The sequence below is a fragment of the Amphiura filiformis genome, chromosome 3, assembly GCF_039555335.1.
Source record: "Amphiura filiformis chromosome 3, Afil_fr2py, whole genome shotgun sequence".
Taxonomy (NCBI): domain Eukaryota; kingdom Metazoa; phylum Echinodermata; class Ophiuroidea; order Amphilepidida; family Amphiuridae; genus Amphiura; species Amphiura filiformis.
The window spans coordinates 50,925,423-50,948,629 of record NC_092630.1 but is presented as its reverse complement, the minus strand read 5'-3'; the positions used below and the strand labels follow the sequence as shown (position 1 = coordinate 50,948,629).

The following is a 23,207-nucleotide window of genomic DNA, read 5'->3' as shown; positions in this document are numbered from 1 at the left end:
CGACGACGACGTATGACGTCATCACTCATCCAAGATCATGGCGATTGTTCTCTGAGAAAAAAAATAGAGCTCTTGTTTTTCACCAAATTTAACCATAAAATGGAGACAGAAATCAATCAGTACTTAGCAGAGCAAAGAGGGTTAGCGGAAGAACAGCGACAAGATAGAAGAGATCGGTAAGATGTGATATTAAGAAGAAAATTTAAGCTTTACTCTTTGTGACGAGCCCAACAAAAAAGTAAACATGGATGTCATGCATGTAAAACAAAAAATGGACAAAGGCAAAGCGGCGATATTTTCTTGTCCACCCGAGGGCTGAGAATCCGAGATAATATTATAACTTGGTTAAAATTGTCAAATTAAACTTTCACATCAAGGCTATACAAACATAACTTTTATTTCTTTGAACAAGCTTTATTTTGTTCCAAAATCCATCATCATGATCATGTTTTTAATTTTAATTATCACGATTTTTGACGTAATTTTACAGGGTAAAATACATCACGTTTTACGAGAAATTCGCCATCTTGAATAAATGCAGAATAAATTAATTGCATCACGCAGTAAAACAATGTCCAACACGCTTGAAAATGCATGATACGCTAGCGTAAATTACCGTCAAAACGAGCATACATCAACAAACGCTTGTGCTACATGTACAAAACTTCTGAGGCTGAACTGGCATCATCGGTTTTGTTACCAGCTCTTTTACGTCAAAAATAGCTATAAAAACATGAATTTTGGAACAAAATAAAGCTTGTTCGATGGAACAAAAGGTATGTTTGTACAGTTGAAAACATGTTTAACCTTGTTGCGAAAGTTTAATATGAAGATATTTCATATTGAAGATATATGGATTTTTTTTGGGAAAAAATTCCATATCTTCAATACGAAAGGTCAAAATTATCAATTGATCGTCGGCTTTTCATCCCACCTACATAAAATGTGTATTACATTGCAAATTTCAAAAAATCAACATTATTTGATATCAGAAGGACATTTTTCGTATTCAGAATGCAAATCGATATGTCTGATGTGCTCTAATCATGTCCCACAATAAATACTGTCCAAACATCCATACCCCATTTTAAGTAAATTAAACTGTCAAATTTTGATTGCTTCCTATCATTTAAGTATGTTTTTTCAGCAATTGGGTATGTGTTTGGTGTAAAGTAGAGTCGTATTTTACTTTTGCTGCCAAATTCAGCTGACGGCCGGTACATGTACTGCCAGGAAGTGATACAGCACGATCGATATGCATGGATCAAAATGTTGTTGTGGACGATAATTCAATGGTAAAACGTATTGTGTGCACCATTCTGCATGTGGACGAAACTCATTAGCTATGCAAATTTCAATATGGGCATGCCCAGACTGCCGATCGAAATTATGTACAGTGTCACTATCGTAAGTGCAGTAGAATGTAATAGCTGCCATTTGCAACATTTCAATAAATATAGGCCTACTTAATTTTAATCAATAACACTAGAAAAAACACCCAACTACATTTAAAGGTGATATCTTGGGGTTAGCTTAGTGGCCATCAGGAAAGTATGTACAAAACATCAACACTTTACAATGAGCATGATGAGGGGATTGTGCTGCAAACAGTAGATGTTTTACAAAATACAGCTATTACATTCTACTGCATTATAGTGTTGCACTCTGTCGATAACTTGTAATGTCCCTCATTTATCAAGGCCATTAATTTTGGGCAATAAAGTTGAATGAAGTCGGAGTCGCGACTGGCAACAACAGTCAGCAACTCAACTTCTATTGTCAAAGTCGACTTTTTGCCAGCTTATAAAATACATATTTTATGCCATAAAAATCTAATAATTTGATTTTACCAGCCTGACTGAGTTTATTTTTCCATATGTGTAAGAACTGTCAAGATACTTAGTAAAATGTTGTACATTTGATTTATTCATAAACACAGCAATAGAGATCGAGATAGGAGAAACAAAGATCGTGGAGCCGGAAGAAGAAATCGGTTTAGTGACAGGGATGACAGAGATAAAGACAGAGATTACAACAACAGAGGTAGAGACAGAGACTGGGAGTCTTCCAGAGACAACAGATCTGATGTAAGTCTCTTTGTATAAATGATGAATGTAATCTGAATAAACTTATTTTGCTTCTTAAAATTTTTTAATGAACCGTACGGTACATCAAAATGTAGGGATGCCAAGGCAACTTCATGCTCCCTGCTAATTGAGATGTAAACAAAAACAAATATGTGTGTTGAACATTTAAAACTGTAATCACTTTCTTTTCAAATTTGGGATGAAACAGAATGTGCTCACATGCATGATTAGTGAAGCATGCATTTTGTGATACATGTCATATGTACTTACATTTAAAATGGCAGTCTGATAATATAATTCAGAGCAACAAGTCAAAATGTTTATTTGAAGAAAACACCCCATTGAACATAACAAATTACATTGTATTTTGCTACTTACTCAGTGTTCATAATCTTGTCATTGTATAAACACAGAGAGATGGGTATGGCCGTAATGACAGACATCAAGGAGACAGAGGAAGAAGAAGTAGAAACACAAATGAAAGACCAAGCCGTACCATTATGTTGAAGAACTGTCATAATTCAGTAGATGATAGTGATGTAAGTGTGTAACTTAGGGGGTACTACACCCCTACCTAATTTTGTGCCTATTTTTGCATTTTTCTCAAAAATTATAGCGCATTGGTGACAAGTAAGATATGTATATTATAGGGGCAAGGACTACAACTACTGCACTGGAAATTTTATTTCGGCACTGACAACAGTCGTGGAGTTACAGTCAAAAATGAGGGAAAACCAATATTTGATCAATAAATCAATAACTACTTGCCTTGAGTTGCTGAATTTTCAGTGCAGTAGTTGTAGTCTTTGCCCCTATAATATGCATATCTTACCTGTCACCAATGCGCTATAATTTTTGAGAAAAATGCAAAAATAGGCACAAAATTGGCCAGGGGTGTAGTACCCCTTAACCTTATTATTTGATACTTGGCAGGCCTTGAATTTTAATTTTTGGGGCACTCATTTTCATTTGCAAACAGACAAAGAAGGGCACCAAGGCCAACAAGTAATGTAACAGTCAGTGTTCAAAATAAGCACTTATCCTCTTGTCCTCTTGTCCAAAAATCACCGGGGACAACCATATTGAGCTATGTACTTATCCCCTGGATAATCACTAAATATTACCTCTAAAATCATGACACATTTTGGGGACAACCAAAATGTTTTGAGGACAAGCAGAATTTATGCTTTAGTTGTCCTCGGGACAACCTCCATATTTTCCTTATTTCGGACACTGGTAACAGTAATGAAGAATGTCTTGAAGTTGACAAAAATCTGGGGCCAAAACTGAAAAAGGGCAGGCAATGGCCTTGATGGCCTCCCTGAAATTTGAGTCCTGATACTTGGTGAGAACAAACATGAAAGATACTGTAGAACGGAGCATCTGTGTTAGGAGACCAATCATCACTTTTGATGTGTGTTATCAGCCATCAAGGCACATACATGTACAATGTTTTTACTCATGACTGGTCTCAACTTCAAACTTGTGAATGTGTCCATTTGTCTGAACTGTTGCGAATGCAGTTTTGATTATCTACCGGTAAATAATCCATTCATGAGCATGGTGTTTTTTACATCTATTACGGTAAATTTACATGTGTGCATATTTCACATGTGCGGTTCCCTCTAGAATTTTGGTGTACGGTACCTAAAAATTGAAGTATTTTTCTCTAAAATTGGTGGAGTTTTGGCAATTTATCTCCCCCTTGAGAATAGCATGTGCCATTGTACACCTGTACACCTGACCATGCGCATAAGTAAGTACATGTAAGCACCTTGCATTTGAGATACATCGGGTGTGGTCAGAATTCTCATCCAAGTAAACCTAGTTGGCAAAGTTGGGACCGGTTGATTACATTCAATTTTTTCGTTCATGAAAGTGTTCTAAAAAGAACCCTTTGTTTGTCTTTTCACAGATACGAACCATCCTGCAGCTGTTTGGTGCACCAATCAAAGATGTTAGACTAGTGAAACATCGAGATACAGGTGAGAATGCCTATCCGGCAAAAACATTCCTTCATCCCTGATCTGGTGCTCCATGCCTTCTCTGTATAGGCTTAATCTGAAAATGTTGTGGCTTGCTCTCAGGCATGGGCACGCGGTACATTTTCAGTTTTGGTAATTCTTTTCAGATAACAGGATGTTCCATATACCAGTGTCCTGTTATAAAACTTGTAATTGATTTGATTTTTAAGAAGACAAACATTTAGGTGACTTTAAAAAAGTGGGTGTAAATGACTTGTAAACTATATTATAACTTTGTCTAAATGAGCAGAAAAAGTATGGTTAAACAATAACATTTTGTAGTGATTAGGGTAATATTGACCTTGTAACTATGTATAGGTTTTGTTTCAAATAATTAGGGAATGAATGTCTACAGAATGTAATGCACACAATCCCCATGTTAAAGTACGGCATAACATCATTGTTCTTCTGAATGTAATTGTTCTATGAGTGTCTTCTGTAGTTACTATATCCTGTTCTATTTTATGTAGGGCACCCAACATTATAGCCCAACTATCGTTGTATTCTTGGTGCAAGATATTCATGATTTAGACTAGCGTAAAGACTCCATTAAAGAATTCAGCCGCTTACGGAATTAAGCTGTAAAATCCTTTAATTGAAGATTTTTGTGCTAGGCTAATTCTGTGCTCTTACACAAAGGATAAACTCAACTATACCATTTTTCACCCTGATGTGGCAGTGACGTGACTGACGTCATTGCATATTTCAATAGGCGCAGCTACAAATAGCTAGCAGACACTCAAAGCGCTGACGTACGCATGCACACTTAAAAACAGCACATATATAACAGCGCATATATGCGCTCACGAAACAGCTGTCTCAACGCATTGACGTCAGGTTGGAAAATATTAAATCACAATCAATGGTGTCATTTACTTGGTATATCATCCCTTAACTGTCCAATTTGTTGTCTGATGTCTTGTTCATGAATGTGTGCTGTTAAAATGATTCAAATAATCTGGGCTACAAATGTATGTACTATATACTGTACAGGTTATTTTCTTGAAATTATGATGGAAATATAACATGCATAGGCAGATAAACCAAAGAAAAAACTTGGGACATATTTGCCTGTGTGGGGAATTGAACCTCAAACCTCTTGCTTGCAGGGCAAGCTAGCGCTCTAACCTCTGAGCTACACAGACTGTCCCCGATAATCAGGACTCAAGTCTGGTACTGCATATGAGCAGTATACTTCATAGCCCAAAATAGTGTCCCAGTGTGCCAGCAAATACCTGTAGGTGTGTCTGTGTGTCTTGTCTTTCTGTTTGTGTGTGTATCTCTGTCTCTGTCTGTCTGTCACTGATAGGATATCTGTTATTTCGCTGATTTCAAGATGATGAGCAACTATAAACGTAACTGCTCCATTGTATTATTTGATAAATGTATACATGTGAATAATATGTTAGAACTTACACGTTTGTGTCATGGTAATAATAGAGATGTTCATGCATGAAAAAAAAATACATAAGAGTTCATATAACCATAGGTAGCAAAAATTCAACAAATTTATACAGCAGAGTCATTTCAGGTGCCATGTTTTTGAACTTCAGGAATCCCCATGTTATACATATTTTGTATTTGGTGGAACCCAGATAAAATAATTGTGTGCAATACATTCTGATCTACCTTCATTAACATTTTAATTTTTTCCAGAGGAACGAGGTAAGTGGAATGTAGTGATGTGATTCAATTGATATAATTATAAGGACATTAGTTTTTGTTTGATTCAAATAGATGTAAATGAAATTCAAATAGATGTGAATAGAATTATTCTTACACATGTAGCTGCAGTAACAATGGGATAATTTACAACGTGTCATAGGAAGCCAAAAAGAAAAAAAAGTTTTGGAACAGCAATAGTAAAAGGTGGTGTTCACTCTTGATATTTTTAAGTCTTTTTGTTTCTGATATGCAGCTGGTACAATGTTAAATGTTTCTGATATATATGTTGTGATAATAGACTATTTTGGCAATAATTGTATAATAAAGGCACTTTTATCATGCCCACTGTGACAGTAACTACTCTCCATAGGGTTATAATTGATTTTGTTCGAATTCACACTGGTATATTGAACAAAGTCCTCTGAAATCTGATTAAAACATAGCCCAAATTTGCCCATGAAGCCTGAGACCACAACTAAAGGCTTGCCCTGTTGCCCTGTCAAACAAATCTGGAAGTTTGCCTTATAGTGGTCTGCACCATCCACCAAGCAATGTGTCTTTTTTGTAAGCTGCTGTTTTTTATGCTAATGCCCCACCATTCTGAATGTACTATATTCTAGGTGTGTCCAGGGGTTTTGCCTTTGTGGAGTTTCAATTCCTGCCAGACGCTCAACGATGGATGGAGGAAAACCAGGTTTATGTCGTCTTCTGCATTTTACTACTTTGGGATAATAAGTAGGAGTGTAGCCAGCTGGGGAAAAAAGAAATATGCTCTTATGATATTTTTGATTATATTTTTTAAGGGTGGGGACCTTATGATGAAATGATATGTGTTTCACTTTATCCTCTGGAAATTTAAGAGGGAACAAAAAGTGGGTGGAAATTTTTCATGTGTGAATGACAAGAAAACATGTTTATAAATGTGTGTGAGGCTGAGTGAGTTATAAATTTTGGGTTATGTCCAAATAGAGATATGTGACGAAAGAAAAATCTCGATTGAAGTAAAAATCTGAACACTCTGAAACTGACAAACATGGTGTATACAGGCTAGTGCAGTTTCAAAGTTTGTATAGAGGTGGGAATGAGTTGGATTTCCTTGTTTCAACTATTCACCAAAACAAAATTTAAATCCCAAAACAAGGAAAACTGAGAGGAGTTCAAATATGAAACTGCACATGAGCATCTTCTCTTAATACATTGTGTATACAAGCTAGTACAAAATATATACAATGTATCCAAATGGACATAATAAATGTAATATCCAAATGATACTTGTGTTGTTAGCAGTGAGAAATATTACACTAGCTCCCAAAGAAGTACAGAACCCCACTTTCATGTTTACGCTGTGTATGCTCTCAAAACGTAAACAAGTACTGTTCTTCTCTGCCAGCAAATGTAACTCTTAATAGTATTTGGATGCTCTGGGAATAGTTTCATATTTTAAGTCCTGTAAGGGATGGCTTCAAACCCCAACCACCGATCCACCGCTGGCACCCATGCAGAACCGGCAATTGAGCCTGGTTTCTATTGTTCAGAACAATAGAATGTGGTTAAACCGCTGGTTCTGCTGGGATTCATGCGGATCAACCAGAAGTTGGGTTTTTGAAGCACACAAGGTGGTACAAGGAAAATGAGAAAACATTTGAAGGGAAAATATGCAGATATTTCAAGAGAGTCTTGAGGAAAACACATTCAATTTATCAGATGTGTTCTTGTGTTCCCAGTCAAAATTTTGAAAATTCTTCAGTGTGTTTATGTATGAAAGTCAAAGTCTTTGTTTATCATTGTTGGGTGTGAGAGCATGAAAGTAGTGGTTTTATTATGAATGCCAAGCTGTGAATGTCCGTGGTAATATTTATTATTATTTCAATTATGAGATTGTCCAATGAGACAGAATTTTTTAACAATTAAGAATTTGAAACAAAAAAAAACCTGCACGGTTTCAGTTATTTTTGAATGTGTCTCGGTGTATACGTCTGTGTTTACATGTTAATATGATATTTGGCATATCCGATGTTTGAAGAGTTTGTGAGCTAAGATGGATTACTTTTGTTGAAAAGAGTGAGTCATACCTTGTATGAATGAAAATTAGAAATGCTACGAAGAATCTCTGTTGTATACTCCAAGGCTTGGTACATGTAGTTGACAGTCTCGCCAATTCTATATCAAATTGGAAAATCCAATGTTTCAGTATGCAGACTTATAATTCTTGGTTATGAAAAAAAAAAAATATTGCTCGCGATACTGCATCCATATATTCCTGCACTAGCTTCCTGGGAACAACGACCCTCTCTTGCTCTGATCGACGCATGCAACATTGGTGGGGCTTTGTGTTTACTTTGTGTTTTGAAGCCTGCCCTTCATAAACACCAAACGAAAGTTTCGACTTGTAATCGGCCAATCGGGTGTATGTGCTCAAAAGGTAATACTGTGTATGTGCTCAAAAGGTAATCTCTGTCACTGAGTGTAGTGAAACAAGTCTGCCCGACTCATGGCAGAGCATCTCACAGACCTTGTGTATGGGGTTCTTTCTCATTTCCTTCAACACATGTGAATTTCACTTGAATAATATACATGTCAAATCAGCCGTCCTTATTGCCAAGTGATGATCAAGCCAACTTGCCCACCCTTGCCCTGCCCTGGCCCTTGCATAATAGAATCACCCAATGTGGTATTATCTAGACAATGGTGTGTCTCACTCTCTTCACATTTGGTCAAGTAATTGATCAACGTTGGGTTATGAAGTCAGGGGATCTATCTAATGACCCCTGTATGCCAAGGGTTGTATCACTCACCACTATCAGGCTGTTAATATTCTATTGTGGGTTTGTTTTTTTATTGCCACCAGGGAAGAGTGCAAATAGCCGGTCACTGGGCCCAGATGGTATATAGTGCTAACAGAGAAAGGGAAGAAGACTGGTTTTGTTCACAAGTAAGTACATAGCTATAGGATCCAATTGTCAATGTTCACTCAAATATATGTGATCATCCATCATGAATGGTCTTAATGTTGGCACAGCTTGTTTTGAGATATGGTTCATTGAACCTCTCAGAAACCAATAGGATTTCCCAACTTTTTTCTGATTTTTTACTACCTTGCAAACAAGCAACAGGCATGTGATATATAATTGTAAAGCTTATGTTGAGGAGAATTTGCCTTGAAAAACACTGCCATGTTTATTATAGAGAATTTGCTGGATTAGTATCTCAGAAAGTGAAAAAGTCCACATTGCATCCCATTTGTGGTGAACAGTCAGATGTATTTGGAAGTAGGTAATGAAAGTAGAAATGCGAAGTTCTAGAAATGCACATCTTTCTGTTCAGGACTGGGATTTTTTAAACAAGAGCTTGATTTTGATGTGACTTTGTTTTACAGTGTGGGACCCACAACTTCAAGAGGAGAGAATATTGTTTCAAATGTAGCATACCAAAAGAAGGTTAGTTACCAATTCAACTGCACATAGAAAGTACACTTACTGTAATTATAAAGCATGTTTTAAAATTGTGTCAGAATTGTGGTCATGGTGTTGTTGTCATTGTTGAGTTACTTTTGATACATATTGAGCATATCAGGAAATCGTACAAATACTGTAGATGTCAATCAACGTCATGCACAGAATCCAGTTGAACTGTCATCGTGCTGATCAATGTAGTAATTGTGTTGGATAGATTTGTGATGTGATCATTGACATCAGCAGGAAAGCTGTCATAGTACATACAATGTTACATAAATCAGAGTTGCTTTACATTTCACATGAAATATTATTCTGTACTGCAATCACTAAATGAATGATTTGAACTTTGTTGTACATTTCAGAATCTGAAAAGTTCAGTGAAATTAGTTCCATTCCGACATTAAGTAAGTATACATAACTAATGAAATTGATCATAGACAATGGTAATATCAGTGTTGGAAACAGCAATAGAGCTTCCTTGGGTGAAGCAATTAATTAAAGGAACATTATATACCTTCATTTCAAATGTTCCATGCATGTGTGATTTCTCCCGTATCTGTGTAATTGTTATAATATTCTACTGAAAAAACATTTCAGAGATAACCGACTCAATGGTAAATCCACCATATATGGTTTGCACTATTTTGCCTTCCATGAGAGATATGCAAACACAGAGGAGATTGTTCTCTATGGGTCTAATCTGTGAGTTAGTGCTGTCGTCGGCACTGTTTTTTAATGTCGACATGTCGATATAATTTGTATACTGACGTAGACAGTGTGTCGACATAAAAAAATTCTAAAAAAAAAAAAAATTTAATTTTCAAAAAATATTTTTGGCCAGAAAAGTTATAGACCCAAAATGACTTGTTATTCAAGGTGGAAACCAGAGAAATACTGCTACTCGAAAAAAAATGCCAATTTTTATTTACAAAGTTGGATAAAGTTGTACATTTTAATTACTTTGCTTCTTTGCTTTTTTTTTAAAAATAATTTTGTTTTGATGTCGACATGTCGGGATACGTGCCGATGTCGACATTATGTCGACATAAGGCATGTCGACGACGGCACTACTGTGAGTATTTATATTGTTATCTCTATTGAACACTTCTTTTCAGCGTTACTATTGATGGGTCTAGATGCACTCACGGTAGAAGACACAGTTTCTAGGGCATTAAATGACATATCAGCTGTGGATATGAACATCAGAATAGCAAGGGATCCTCTCACCAACACATCGAGAGGACTCTGTTATGTAGACTTTGCCAGCTTAGAACTTAGTAGTCATGTCTTAGATATATTGTGCAACAAGATGTCGCCACCTTTCTCAATAGATGGCAAGCCAAGTAAGTTATATTTTCTGCTGTTTTGTTTTCGTAATATTGCCAGATTAAAGATGGAAGTGTTATGGTACAAAGTACAGGAATCAGCGGTTTTGATTGTTATAAAGTATGCTACAGTGTGCGCAATTGAATTCGGTAAAGTCCCACTTTATGTGTTATCAGTGTACTATTATTGGCCTGTAGAACATAGTCATACAGTGGCTGGATTTAATTTGTGATATACCAAGGGCTGTTGACAAGGATTAATAACATTGCCAAGGTTGATGATACACTTAACAAGAATACTCATTCTGGAACATTAGGGGTTCAAATTTAAATGTATTCAGTTGTGGTTGCTGTATAAACCTAAGTATATGGTTGATGTAGTAATGATGGATAGCCCAAACTAATATCTTATGATCTTTTGTCATTTCATGTTACAGTTAGTGTACATTACTGCAAGGCACCTCAGGTACAACAATTAAATGGAGTGTCTAGCTTAGGTACAGGGGCCAATGCTGTACCAGTGGCATCTACACACACTACAGCCAACGTGGCAATTACAGCTATAGCTGCGGCACAATGGTCAACGGTGAGTTGGACAATTCTGTTAGTTTGGCAATTATTGGAATTTAACCTTTATAGTATTTTCAGGCATGAGAATTTTCAGTTTTAAAACTGAATTCAGTTATTTTTTTAGTCAAAATTTCTGCAACGTTATTAATTAAATTTCAGCCTGTTTTTGGTAAAATCATTTTGCAAAGGGCCAAGTGTGAGGTTAGTAGTCGAAACGATTGCTGATACATTGGTTAATATTAATAATGTGGTCCACATTGTCCGCTTGAAAGAAAACGTGTCCGCCATTCAAGCACTGAAGTTCAGCAGTAGTAGGGCAGTAGTATGACTAAATAGTTGACTCTTTGTGTGTAATAAATTTGGAAGATTTGGCTGCATATTTTTCTATAAATCATTGTACTGTCCGATATTATCTATTGACAAATAATTTGTACTGTTTTCTTCTTGTTGTTTTAAATTTAGACTGCTGACAAGCAAGCTAACTTAGCTGCAGCTCAGGAAGCAGCCTACCAGCAGCTACAGCAGCAGCAAGATCAACCACAGCAGACACAGTTTGATGATTCTTACTATACTCAACAATATGGTGCTGTCCAGCAACAAGTCATAGCTCAACAGCAGATGACATTACAGCAGTTTGCAGCTTCAAATCAGCCAACAACACCAACAGAGAGTGAGACGTCTAGTAATGGCTCAAGAAAAACAAAAAACAAAAACAACTCAGGTAAGCTTATTAATGTTGGCCCTAACCCACAGCTTTGTTGTGAGGTGGTAAAACTGGACCAATTTAGTCCCACGTTTTCAAAAGTGCCAATATTAAACAGTAAGTAAGTTGATACTTACTGATGCCAGTTGTTGATTTACTTGTACACTACAAGATTCCTATTGTGGGCCGCCTGCACAGGTACACCGTCACCAAGATCAACACAGAGTACCAACACAGTACCAATGCTGCTACTGCACGGGACCCACTATAATGAAAGACAAAGATAAAAAGACTAGTTTGCGTCTGACGTCACTGTTAATCAAATTCTCTATGATCCCTGATTGGTTAATAGCGCGTACAAGGAAGGTCGATTTATCTGGTGTTGGTCGGAGAAAAGGAATAGCAGTAAATGGCGAAAAATTACGTACTTTTACAAGGCAAAAAGCAACTTTTCTAGGCATTGTTGACATGGTGCCTTCGCCAAGGAAAGTTTCCTACTATTAAGACCTAACTTTTGTGATGGTTTGTATGTTTGAAGGGGCAAAATTAACAATAAGGCGCCTGTTTTTACCGCCGTGTTCAGCAACTCATATCAGCACGACACTTGTAAACAAACCGTGGTCAAGTTTGATTGACAGATAACGTCAGATGCAAACTAGTCTTTTTATCTTTGTCTTTCATTATAGCAGTGGTACTGCATTGGTTTTGCACTGGTAATCCACTAGTCTGTACAGTAACAGCCATTGTACAGGCGGCCGCAATAGGAATCTGGTAGATTTGGTTTAGTCCTGAAGAATTAATATGGAGCATACTTACTTTTATCCAGTGTTTTATTTGCTCATTTGACCCAACACAACGACAAAAAAGTGTTTGATTTATGTGACTAATCTGTGTGTTTTATCTGTAAACAGGTAAAAGAACAGCTGCGGACATAACAGGTATGCCAGTCATAAAACAAGGAGATACTGATGAGGTAAGTTGAAACAAAGGAAAGCCCATTACTCCATGTTAAATAACATTAACCAATGTACCGGTGATGGTAAACTAAAGAAGAATAGGGTCTTGTTATTGGAAAGCTTTGGAGGTGGTTGTATGTGACATTTATATTATGTTGAAATAGATTTACAACAAAAGTCTTGGTTTTTATGATGTTAGATCTCACAAATGCAGTACAGAATTAATTAGTAATGGGATATAATTGGACATTAATCTTGTATTCTTGTTAGGGATGCATGGTGATGGGCTGGATGATCTTACACATTTGTCTTACACATTCGTCTTGCCAGTAATTAATGATCTTACACATTTGTATTGCCAGTAATCCAGTTCTTATTCATAATCATCCAACCATTTTGAATGATAGATGGGTTGCAAGTGAAACTGTTAGCAGTGGGCAATAATACCAGATGCTCTTACTATCAAATCTGCACTCAAATAACACATTTAATTTGAATTGACACTTACACCAGTATATTTAATGCCTTTTAGTTTGTGATGTGAGGGGTATTGATCAAAGAAAGAACTATTCAAATTTTATAAGGTTCAATTTGCAAAACACCTCAAGAAAAGTGAACTTGTGATCTGAAGAAAAACAATGCACATTGAGTTAGAGTGAAACCAGCAATGTCATGACTGGATTGTCTATTGTCAAGTGCCCCATCAAATGCTTCTATTGTACATTGCTATGAAACAGGGAGAAGACAAAGAGCCCACAGATACTGATGCAGAGAGTGCAGCACAAGAGGTAATTGCATTTTCATGGATACATGCATGTGTTTGTCATCAGATGTTATCCCATTATGAAACCATGGTGCAAGTGTTAACAATAACATCGTCATTGCATGCAGACAAATTGTTTTCAGCATTGTGAAATGTATTGTTGCTTTGTTGTATATGTTTACTTGTTCCGATAGCTCTGTTGTATTGTTTTAGCATACTTTTTGAAGTGTACTTTATTGCGGAACATTTTGCGCACTACACAGCTATCGCAAAAATAAAAATATGCGAATATGTTCCTTCATGTATAGGTCTATGTATGAAAAAACAAAGCAGTTCAATATCAGGAAAGCGCAGAAACTTGCACACAAAAATGTAAAACTTACAGTAATTTATGTAGCGTTGTGTGGCATTAAAAAATCTTTTTAAAATGTATGTAAAATCCTTCTCAGAAGAAACAAATCTTTTAAATATTATCATTTATGCATTATGCAAGTAGTTTAAAATTCATGATTTCTTTATTTAATCCAATATTTTAATTTATATTCAAACCAATGTCACTGTGCTCCCACCAATATTGTGTTTCTTCCCCCAATACCATCGGCATGGTGTACAAAATGTATCAGTGGTCTGTCCTTACCATTCATCATAAACAAGGCTTTACCTAACTTTCGTTCTAACAATCGATATTTTATTAGGAACTTCATTGCTCTAATAATACAAGAAAGAAAAAAAACCCAATAGTACAACCTGTATAATGAGTTCAACAACTTTATAATATCTTTTCTTTGTAGTATACAACAGTAACGGTTGATGGTCAAGAGTATCCAGTGTACCCTCCACCTGATGTGGCACAGTATACATTTGATGAAGCATCTGGTTATTACTTTGATCCAACCACTGGGCTCTACTATGATTCTACCTCACAAGTAAGTACTGGGCATATGCAAAGAGTGTTTGGAAAGATTTGACAGTGTCAGGCAATGCAGGAACTTAAAGGATGTCTCCGGCAATCACAACATTATGCCTCATATGTTAGAAAATTAATTATGAAGCACGAATCACATGGTTTTATTTCAAACAAACTCATATTGACCAAAAAAACTAATTAAAGCAGCCAGCTCTTAACACGCGATATTCAAAATTCCCGTGCCAAAATTGTCCAGTGCAATGACACGTGGTGGTTATTTGTGCTCAATTGTTGTCAGCCTTCATTGTATTACTGGAACGTCATTGCACCCGACAATCTTGGCATAATGTTGTGATTGCCGGAGACACACTTTAACTGTTTATATGCCAACATTCTGAGACATAAGCAATGTTGCCTAAGTACAGCCTCTCTTATCCGGACCTCCTTAATATAAGTCACTTCTGACCAAAAGTCTTCAAAGGAAAACATGTTCTTTGATGCAGTTATACCTCACTTTCATGCTCCGAAGCAAAGAAAGGGCATCTCATTGTTGTGTACAGCACTGGTGTACTGAAATACTATCTTTTTGGTATTATCACCCCATAAGAAATAATTTCTTGTCTTAATTTCCACATTCTGTGCAAAATTACACACAATTCACTTATCTGAGTTTTTCACTTACCTGAGTTTTTCACTTATCCTGCCAACATCTGGCCCATCATGGTCAAATAAAAGAGGTTGGACTATACACAAGCATTTCTGTTTGATTAAAGATGCTAGTACTCTCTTACATCATGTATGCATGAAATTATGTAGCCATAGGGATGCTAGGATTGTATGTGATTTGTCAGTGTTTTTCTAATAGTTGTATTGGCTGATCTGTCTTCCCCTACAGTATTACTTCAATTCAGTGACCCAGTTGTACATGTATTGGGACAGCAGTAAATCCACATACTTACCAGCTCCTGCAGGTTCAGAGCCAGATCAACCACCAGCTCCAAAATCTGATGATGGGTCTGAGAAAGATGACTTGGAAGGCAGCCTTGATGGCAGGAAGGACACCATCAAGAACAAGATGGCTAAAAAGGTAGGTGTTATCTGAATTTATTTTTGGTTTGAAATTTTGAGGTGGTAGAAATTCTTCCAATTTAGTAAGCCTACAAGTGATAAGTGGAAGTACAACACTACAAGTGGTGGAGTTGGTATAAATAAGCCGTCCACATAAACAGTTGGAGAAAACAAATACATGATCAGTTAAAGTGAAAGCCCCAGTTTTGGTTCAAGTTCCTTGGGGAATTAGTCGAGGTTAAAATTTATCTCATTAAATTCTGTTCTATCTGTCATCAAAGTAACAGGTGTATTGTCAGTTCTTCTGTGGAGAACTGACCAAGCGGGGCTTCCTGTTTAACTCTTCTATTCAGCTGTTAGTTGGATGTAGCTGTCAGCAAATAATGTTTTTTGCCAGAGTGGATATCAACTCACAAATACTTGGGGTCCTCAAATGACGAAAGCAACAATCAAAAGATAAAGCTAGCATATTTTTGCAACCCACTGCTTCAGCAGTTAAAAAGTGTGCTGAGGCTTGTGGATCAACGTCTAGCCATTGAGCCTGTGCGTAGTGCACTATAAATCATTGCGCTTTTTTGGTAATGATTCAAATGTTGTAAATCTTAATTATTTGCAGAGTCCCGGACTGAAAATGAGCAACTTCAACCTTTAATTTGTTTTCACATGCTATTTTTCTTGTAGGTTGCTAAAGACATGGCTAGGTGGGCAAAGAGCATGAACACAGCCAAGATGAGCGCCAGTAAGAGAGCACAAGCTGCTGCAGCAGCAGCCGCTATCAAGAATGCCAATGCAGGTGCAGCGGACGCTGGATTCTCTATGCTCATGAAAAAAGCTGATCCCAAAGAGACTAAAGTCACTGTCATGAATGTGCTCAAGAGACAAATTGATACAGATAATGTAAGTGACATGAACCAAGTAATAGGGTCTGCGGTATGATATTAACCTTGATTTAGACACAACATCTTTTTGGTCCTATAGCGCTATCGGTGCCCGAAGAGATACCCTGAATATTTGTACTTAATGCATTTGTATTCAAATGAAAAACAATAACACTATGCAACAACTGTTAATTATTATGCTTGATACAATTTCTGACATCTCCAGGGAGCGATGTTAAGGGTCATCGCCATCCGATAGTTCTATTGGACCAAATTTGATGTGGTGTCTTAGTGATTTGTAATAATTGCAAGACAATTAAGTTAAAAGAAAACAATGTTGCCAAACTTCTTATGATTTAGCCTATAGGCTGATATAGCACTCAAGTCTTTAACATTTTACATGGTTTTTAATTCACACAATTTGCAGAAACATCATGGTTGCATTTAATTGTTTTCTCATATTTAAAATCATGACCATTTCTGAACTTTGTCCCCAGTTTGTTTTATTGGGACACAATTGTGCAGCCTAACCTATGTAATGATGCCATTTCATCATTTAGTAGCCTTACTGTAATACTCAGCAGGCATGTAGCCCAGCAACAACAAAACGGGTATACGTGCAGACAGTACCTTTAGTACGCTACATGTACATGACGGGTACATTCAGCGATTGCCACAAATTATTACTAGTATAGAAGATGCAAGCATTGTTTTGATGATCAGCTCTGGCTCAGTCCATGTCAAAACAGACTGAGTGTACACCCACCCTCTTGGATTATGCTCTCCTTTGGCTCAGGGGTACCTTTCATGGACCCCTAGGTGAGGTCACAAAAAAAATTCAAATTCAATTTAGTTTCGAATGGCGGGCCATCTAAGTTTGGCGACCTTGACCAAAATTGGGAATTTAAGGTGTCCAAATGACAAAGCGCTCTCTTTGAGAGGCATTTTCTTCTTAATTAAATCAGTTGTGACCCTCTTTTTGAATGTGGTCACTCACTGGCTGTGTCTGAAATGCCTAATGCCAAAAAAGAGTGATTTCGGAACTTCGTTGGGATTTCAGAGGGGGTCAAAATCAGCACTTCATACTGTTCAATCAAATTATCTTTGATTTTGAAGGACCCATGATAATGCCACAGTGCACTTATAGGTCCTAATTATGTTCAGAATGGATTAACCATGTGCCAATGTCTATGAGCAATTCAAAAAAAGAGAAATTTCTAGACCCCCTACAGAATTTTAGGCCCCCCTAAAGTGGTTCAGCCACAAATGGCGCTTAAAATCGGCAAATTTTGACACCTAATAACTTTAGGTGTACACCAGATATGAATTTCTAGTCTTTTGCATCTGAAAGAATGTAGTCTTATGTTACTTGGAACATAAGATTTGTTTTGTATTTTTGTGTTTTGATACTTTCAAAAAGGTCGTTGACCTATGGACATTTTTCGTCATAGCGCCCTCCTGAAAGGTCTGACACATAACAAACTATACATTTTTGGAATCCTCATGACCATACGAGTAATTTGATATATTACTTGAGCATTCTGAAAATTTGACTCCCATAACCTGTACTTTGCATGTGCATCGTTGCCAGGAAGTGCATTTTTGACCCCCTTAAAAATCCATACAGAGGATTAGAAAGTAGTTTTTTTCTTATTACTTGACTCAAGAGCAACTTGAAATATCAGGATAAATAATACAAATGGCTATAAAGTGATCAAAAATATAAAAAAATATCATACTAAAATTGGCATTTTGTACCGTATCCTGTATGCATGGTATGTTAGGCAAAAATGACTATTTTGGAAAGCGTCAACTTAATACTAAAACACAAAAATACAAAACAAATCTTATGTTCCTAGTAACATTAAACTACATTCTTTCAGATACAAAAGACTAGAAATTCATATCTGGTGTACACCTAAAGTTATTAGGGGTCAAAATTTGCCAACTTTAAGTGCCATTTGTGGCTGAACCACTTTAGGGGTGGCCTAAAATTCTGTAGGGGTCTAGAAATTTCTCTTTTTTTTTAATTGCTCATAGACATTGGCATATGGTTAATCCATTCTGAACATAATTAGGACCTATAAGTGCACTGTGACATTATCATGGGTCCTTCAAAATCAAGATAATTTGATTGAACAGTACGAAGTGCTGATTTTGACCCCCTCTGAAATCCCAACGAAATTCAAATCTATCTTTTTGGCATTAGGTATTTCAGACACAGCCAGTGAGTGACCACATTCAAAAAGAGGATCACAACTGATTCAATTAAGAAGAAAGTGCCCCTCAAAGAGAGCACTTTGTCATTTGGACCCCTTAAATTCACAATTTTGGTCGAGGTCGCCAAACTTTGATTGCCCGCCATTCGCAAACAAAATGGAATTTGAATTTTTTCTTGTGACCTCACCTAGGGATCCATGAAAGGTACCCCTGAGCCAAAGGAGAGCAAAATCCAAGAGGGTGGGTGTACACTCAATCTGTTTCGACATGGACTGACCCCTCTGTTAAATATCATAGGTGACTTGTTTTGTTTTTTCAGAACCCAATTGTTGCTTCATATGGTGGTGGCAGTGACAGTGAAGATGAGCAAGATCAAAATGGTTCTAACAATGGACAGGGTATCAAAGATGCTGATCAGCCTATGACAGACTGGAATAAGCTGATATGCCTGCTGTGCAAGAGGCAGTTTCCTTCTCGTGAAGTCCTGGTGAAACACCAACAGTTCTCAGATCTACATAAGCAGAACTTGGAAGCTATAAAGAGTAGAACTGCTCCATCAGACTCGGAGGTAAGCTTATCAGTACACGTAAATGTGGAAATCAGGATCATAGTAATAAATAAATACAAAAGTCAAATAGTGCTATATTTTTCCAAAGAATTTGGGAGAGACCAAAGCTGTTGAAATTTAGGTGATCAAATCAAATTAACTTTCTTATCAAGTCATTGTTGATTTCACCAGCTTTGGTCTCACTTTTTAACAGTGTACTAGTATTCAAAGTGATGTGAATGTCCAGGGATATAAATGGGCAACATATCCATTTCCTGAAAATCCATCTGGTCCTTGGACAGGTGGCTGAGGGCTTGCGTGCGGTATTGAACATTTGGGGGTGGGGCATAGACTGAACTAATAAAGGCTTCATCTCATTTGTGTTATGACAGATCAAATACAGAGACAGAGCAAAAGAAAGAAGAGACAAATATGGACCTGCAGATCCCCCAGCACCAAAGAGAAAATACAAACCATCAAATGCATCTGTGTAAGTGAATTGTTTAATTTCTTTGATTCAGCGATGCGCCTCGGGTCATAGCATGTTTTTTGAGATCACCAAGGGCCTATAATTTTAACCATGTTCCAAAAATAAAGCAGTCAATTTTTGTTTTATATACGTGGATGTTGCGATTGTGCGTAGAAGTAGGCACGCACTGGTCAGTAGTTCGTTTCCATGACCAGGCATAGTTCATTTTGTCTAATTCAATGACGGCATTTTTAACCAATCAGATAAGAGGAATCTATGTGGTATATAATTATTATTAGATGATGCTCTTTTTTTCAAACCCAATTCCATTGCTGCTCAATTAACAAGTTGTTTTATTATAATATGTTGCTTACAGACCATATGAGGAGCCAACAAGGTCAGGCATAGGGAATGATAACATAGGTAACAAGATGTTGAAAGCCATGGGATGGAATGAGAGCAGCGGATTAGGGAAGAAACGCCAGGGTAGAAGAGATCCAATAGAGGTAAATACAAACTACCAAATTATTATCTCTGCCAAACTGTGTGGTTGTCAGGAAGCAAGGCTAGCACCAACTTTGCATTTGATAGTAAATACCATGCAATGATGTGTTCATCACACTATCTTTGCAGTGAAATAACATGCTAAGTAGATCTTATAAATAGTGTAGTGAGACTGGGTTATGGTGCTTAGTTATTCATGAAACTGTCACTGTTGTTAAGTTGCCTTTGTAACAAAATTTTGATTAGTATAAAAGTGCAATATGTTTTTAAACTATAAGGTCTTGATTTTGAAACTTTCCCACTGTACAGTAGCAGCCAAAGTTACAATGCAGTTCCAACTAATTTGATTTTACCAGTAAATATGTGACCCGTTCTGTCAAAATCAGACGGAACTGGACACCTACATGTTACTTGTTACAGCATTTATACCTGCCTCAAGCAAAAAGTGTCAAACATGTGTCCGGTACCAAAATGCAGTCCATGGTGCAAACATAAAGATTCTACAATTTAAAGGACTGCATAAGGTAAAATGGGCTATTCCACTTAAAATCCACACTCCCCATGTGAAAATTTTTTGAAATATCTTCCAGGGGGAGTATGAATTTCAAATGGAATGAGCACATTAGACAGTTACATTTGAATTTCATACACCCTCTGAGAAAGATTCAACCTGAATCATCCACAGAGGGAGGGTGAGTCTCAAATGGAGCTGCCTAATGTGCCCATTCCATTTGAAATTCTTACACCCCATGTAGCAGATATTTCCAAAATCTTCCACAGGGGGAGTGTGAATTTTAAATGCAATAGCGCAGTATACCCATCAGATTCCTTGATTCAGAGGCAAACAAGAATAGCAGAATGAATTGAAAATAGCAGCATGTCGGCACCCAGTTCCATCTAATTTTGTAAGAACTGGTCACATATTTCTGTGAAAATAATGATGTATCTAAAGAGACTAATTTATCAACGTCTTGGACAAGTCATAATAATATCTAATTATTTTCTTCCTCTCTTAATTTCTTTCCTTTCCAAGGTGTCAAGGAGGCGAGACGGAGCAGGTTTAGGTCTTAAAGGTTCTGGATTTGTTGCAGATGGTGATTCATATAAAGACTGTGTGAAAAAAATGACTCAATATAGATACCAAGAACTCAATTGATACAAATGCCTTGCATTGAATCATCAAACCTATTTGGTCAGTAAATTTGTGCCAAGCCATTTTTACCGCAACTGAAGGCTGATAGAATTGGTTGGTCAGTGTAAGTGATGGAGGAAGATACTTCCGCTGATAAAACTTGACATCAATAGAAATCGAACAATAGAAGTTGAACAAAAGTTGCACCAAGTTAAACTGTTGCCTCTTACGGTATGCATATTATTTGCATATTTTTAAGCGCGTCTTGTTATTGGAAGATGATGATGAATGGAAGAAGACGTGTGATAAAAATGGGATCAGAAAGTGACCGGCCTGTTGATATAGAAAGTACCTTGCCTTATGTTGGCTGGTATACTATGTATTACTTTTGTATCTTGTGATAACTGCTCTTTTGATACCATAATTATTCACTTGGATATATTGAAACAAACCTTTTTCAACAAAGGTTGTGTTTGGTAAAGTGTTCCATGTACAAAAAGTGTAATCAGAGCCAAAAATTTAAACTGGTCACAACAGAAACTTGATTCTTGCAATTTTTCACACTGTTTGTAGTTTCACTTCTGTTATTGTAAACAGTTCTTTTGAATGATACTTTGTGTGACCACATTTCTAGGATGAGGTAGAACCTTTACTGTCAAATTATGAAACTTATTTGAATCTTGTATTTTTCCCAATCTTGTAAAAACTGTAAAAAGGTTTTAATTTATTGTGCATCTGTGTAATACCACAAAGTTCTCTATACCTTATAATCATCTAACAATGTTAAAAGGTGGGTGAATTGGGCTATTCTAGTTGAATGGAAGACATGGTCTTAATCTCCCACACAGGGGGTGTAGACTTCAAATGGAGTCTCTCATTCAAGTAACCCCATTTGAAATTCACACTAGCTACGTGGGAGATTAAGTTAACATCTGCCATAGGGGGTGTATAATGGATTTCAACTGAAATAGTCCAATGATTCAAAGCCTTATACAACACGTTACCCCATCAAAATTGTGATTTTGGCAACTGGAGAAAGTTGATTTTTGATGCAGAGAGATTTTTTCTGTAGTAAGAAAAGTTGTAGCTTCATTTTGCCATGGTGTGATGGCACTATGTGCTGTTCTGTAGGTCATTGTGATGCACATTTTTGTTTCTAATACCTAAACCATTGATGCTGGAGCAGATTATTTATGTTGATGTGCCTCCATGTAAGGTACTAAAGAACATATAAATCAAAACACCTGCTTTTTACGTAGGCTGTAGAATCAGACCATCCGCCTCTCGAGTTGTTCTACCTAGGATATAACACTACTTAGCATGCTCATTCGTGATAATTGATTAGTCATTATTAGAAGCATTCTTTGTTAGAGGTTTTTCTTGGTAACAAGCTAATTTATTAATCTCTTTCATTATTGAATTATTAAGAGTAATATATCTAATGGACTTCATAACAAGTTTTAAACAAAGCACCCCATTGTTAGGATTTTTCCAGTAGCTCAAACAGTAACACTTTCTCGAGCTTTATTGTAGGTTAATTTCAAAGATTGTTTAGATGCTAAGAATTAATTTTCTTTGAAATAAGCTTGAACTTTTAATGAACTTTTAATTATTTCTTGTGTTCCATAGCATTGGGATGTATGTGATTTAAGAAAAATCATGTCATTAGTGATTGATTAAACCGCTTTATTTTTCAAAGCTTCACATTCAACAAGTAATTAACTTGTATGGTTTTGTTACACAGTGCTCATTCCAAGGCATGTGTAACAATAACTGTTTTACATGTACATGTGGCATTCTATGATGTAAATCATTGTTATATATTGTATATAGATGACAAATTAAAGACTGCTGCTTGAACAAGAGATAAGTTTCTTGTATAATTATTTATTGAAGTGGACAGATTGCTTGTTATTTTCAAATCACATAAATGA

At 36.6% G+C, this 23,207-nt stretch overlaps 1 protein-coding gene across 2 annotated transcripts; it reads left to right on the top strand.

Moving 5' to 3' along the window:
* The first annotated feature begins 5 nt into the window (after window positions 1-5).
* LOC140148684 (RNA-binding protein 5-like) lies at window positions 6-22,264 on the top strand. 2 transcript variants are annotated; one of them, XM_072170719.1, is made up of 20 exons: window positions 6-176; window positions 1,940-2,087; window positions 2,501-2,626; window positions 4,003-4,072; window positions 6,397-6,470; window positions 8,625-8,708; window positions 9,153-9,213; window positions 9,594-9,635; window positions 10,347-10,574; window positions 10,994-11,142; window positions 11,589-11,847; window positions 12,741-12,802; window positions 13,523-13,573; window positions 14,340-14,474; window positions 15,351-15,542; window positions 16,205-16,420; window positions 18,941-19,189; window positions 19,561-19,658; window positions 20,014-20,143; window positions 21,175-22,264. In XM_072170719.1, exons 1-20 carry the CDS (start codon window positions 13-15, stop codon window positions 21,295-21,297), a joined length of 2,661 nt encoding a protein of 886 aa, XP_072026820.1. In that variant the 5' UTR covers window positions 6-12; the 3' UTR covers window positions 21,298-22,264. The 2 variants fall into 2 exon arrangements, with proteins under 2 accessions (XP_072026820.1, XP_072026821.1); XM_072170720.1 differs by lacking the exon at window positions 13,523-13,573.
* The last annotated feature ends 943 nt before the right edge of the window (window positions 22,265-23,207 follow it).

Bases quoted from the DNA above. Each gene is read 5' to 3' on its own strand.
- LOC140148684 (XM_072170719.1), top strand. From the start codon at position 13: ATGACGTCATCACTCATCCAAGATCATGGCGATTGTTCTCTGAGAAAA. The intron at 2,088-2,500 runs GTAAGTCTCTTT...GTATAAACACAG, and splicing joins CCAGAGACAACAGATCTGAT to AGAGATGGGTATGGCCGTAA. The intron at 2,627-4,002 runs GTAAGTGTGTAA...GTCTTTTCACAG, and splicing joins ATTCAGTAGATGATAGTGAT to ATACGAACCATCCTGCAGCT.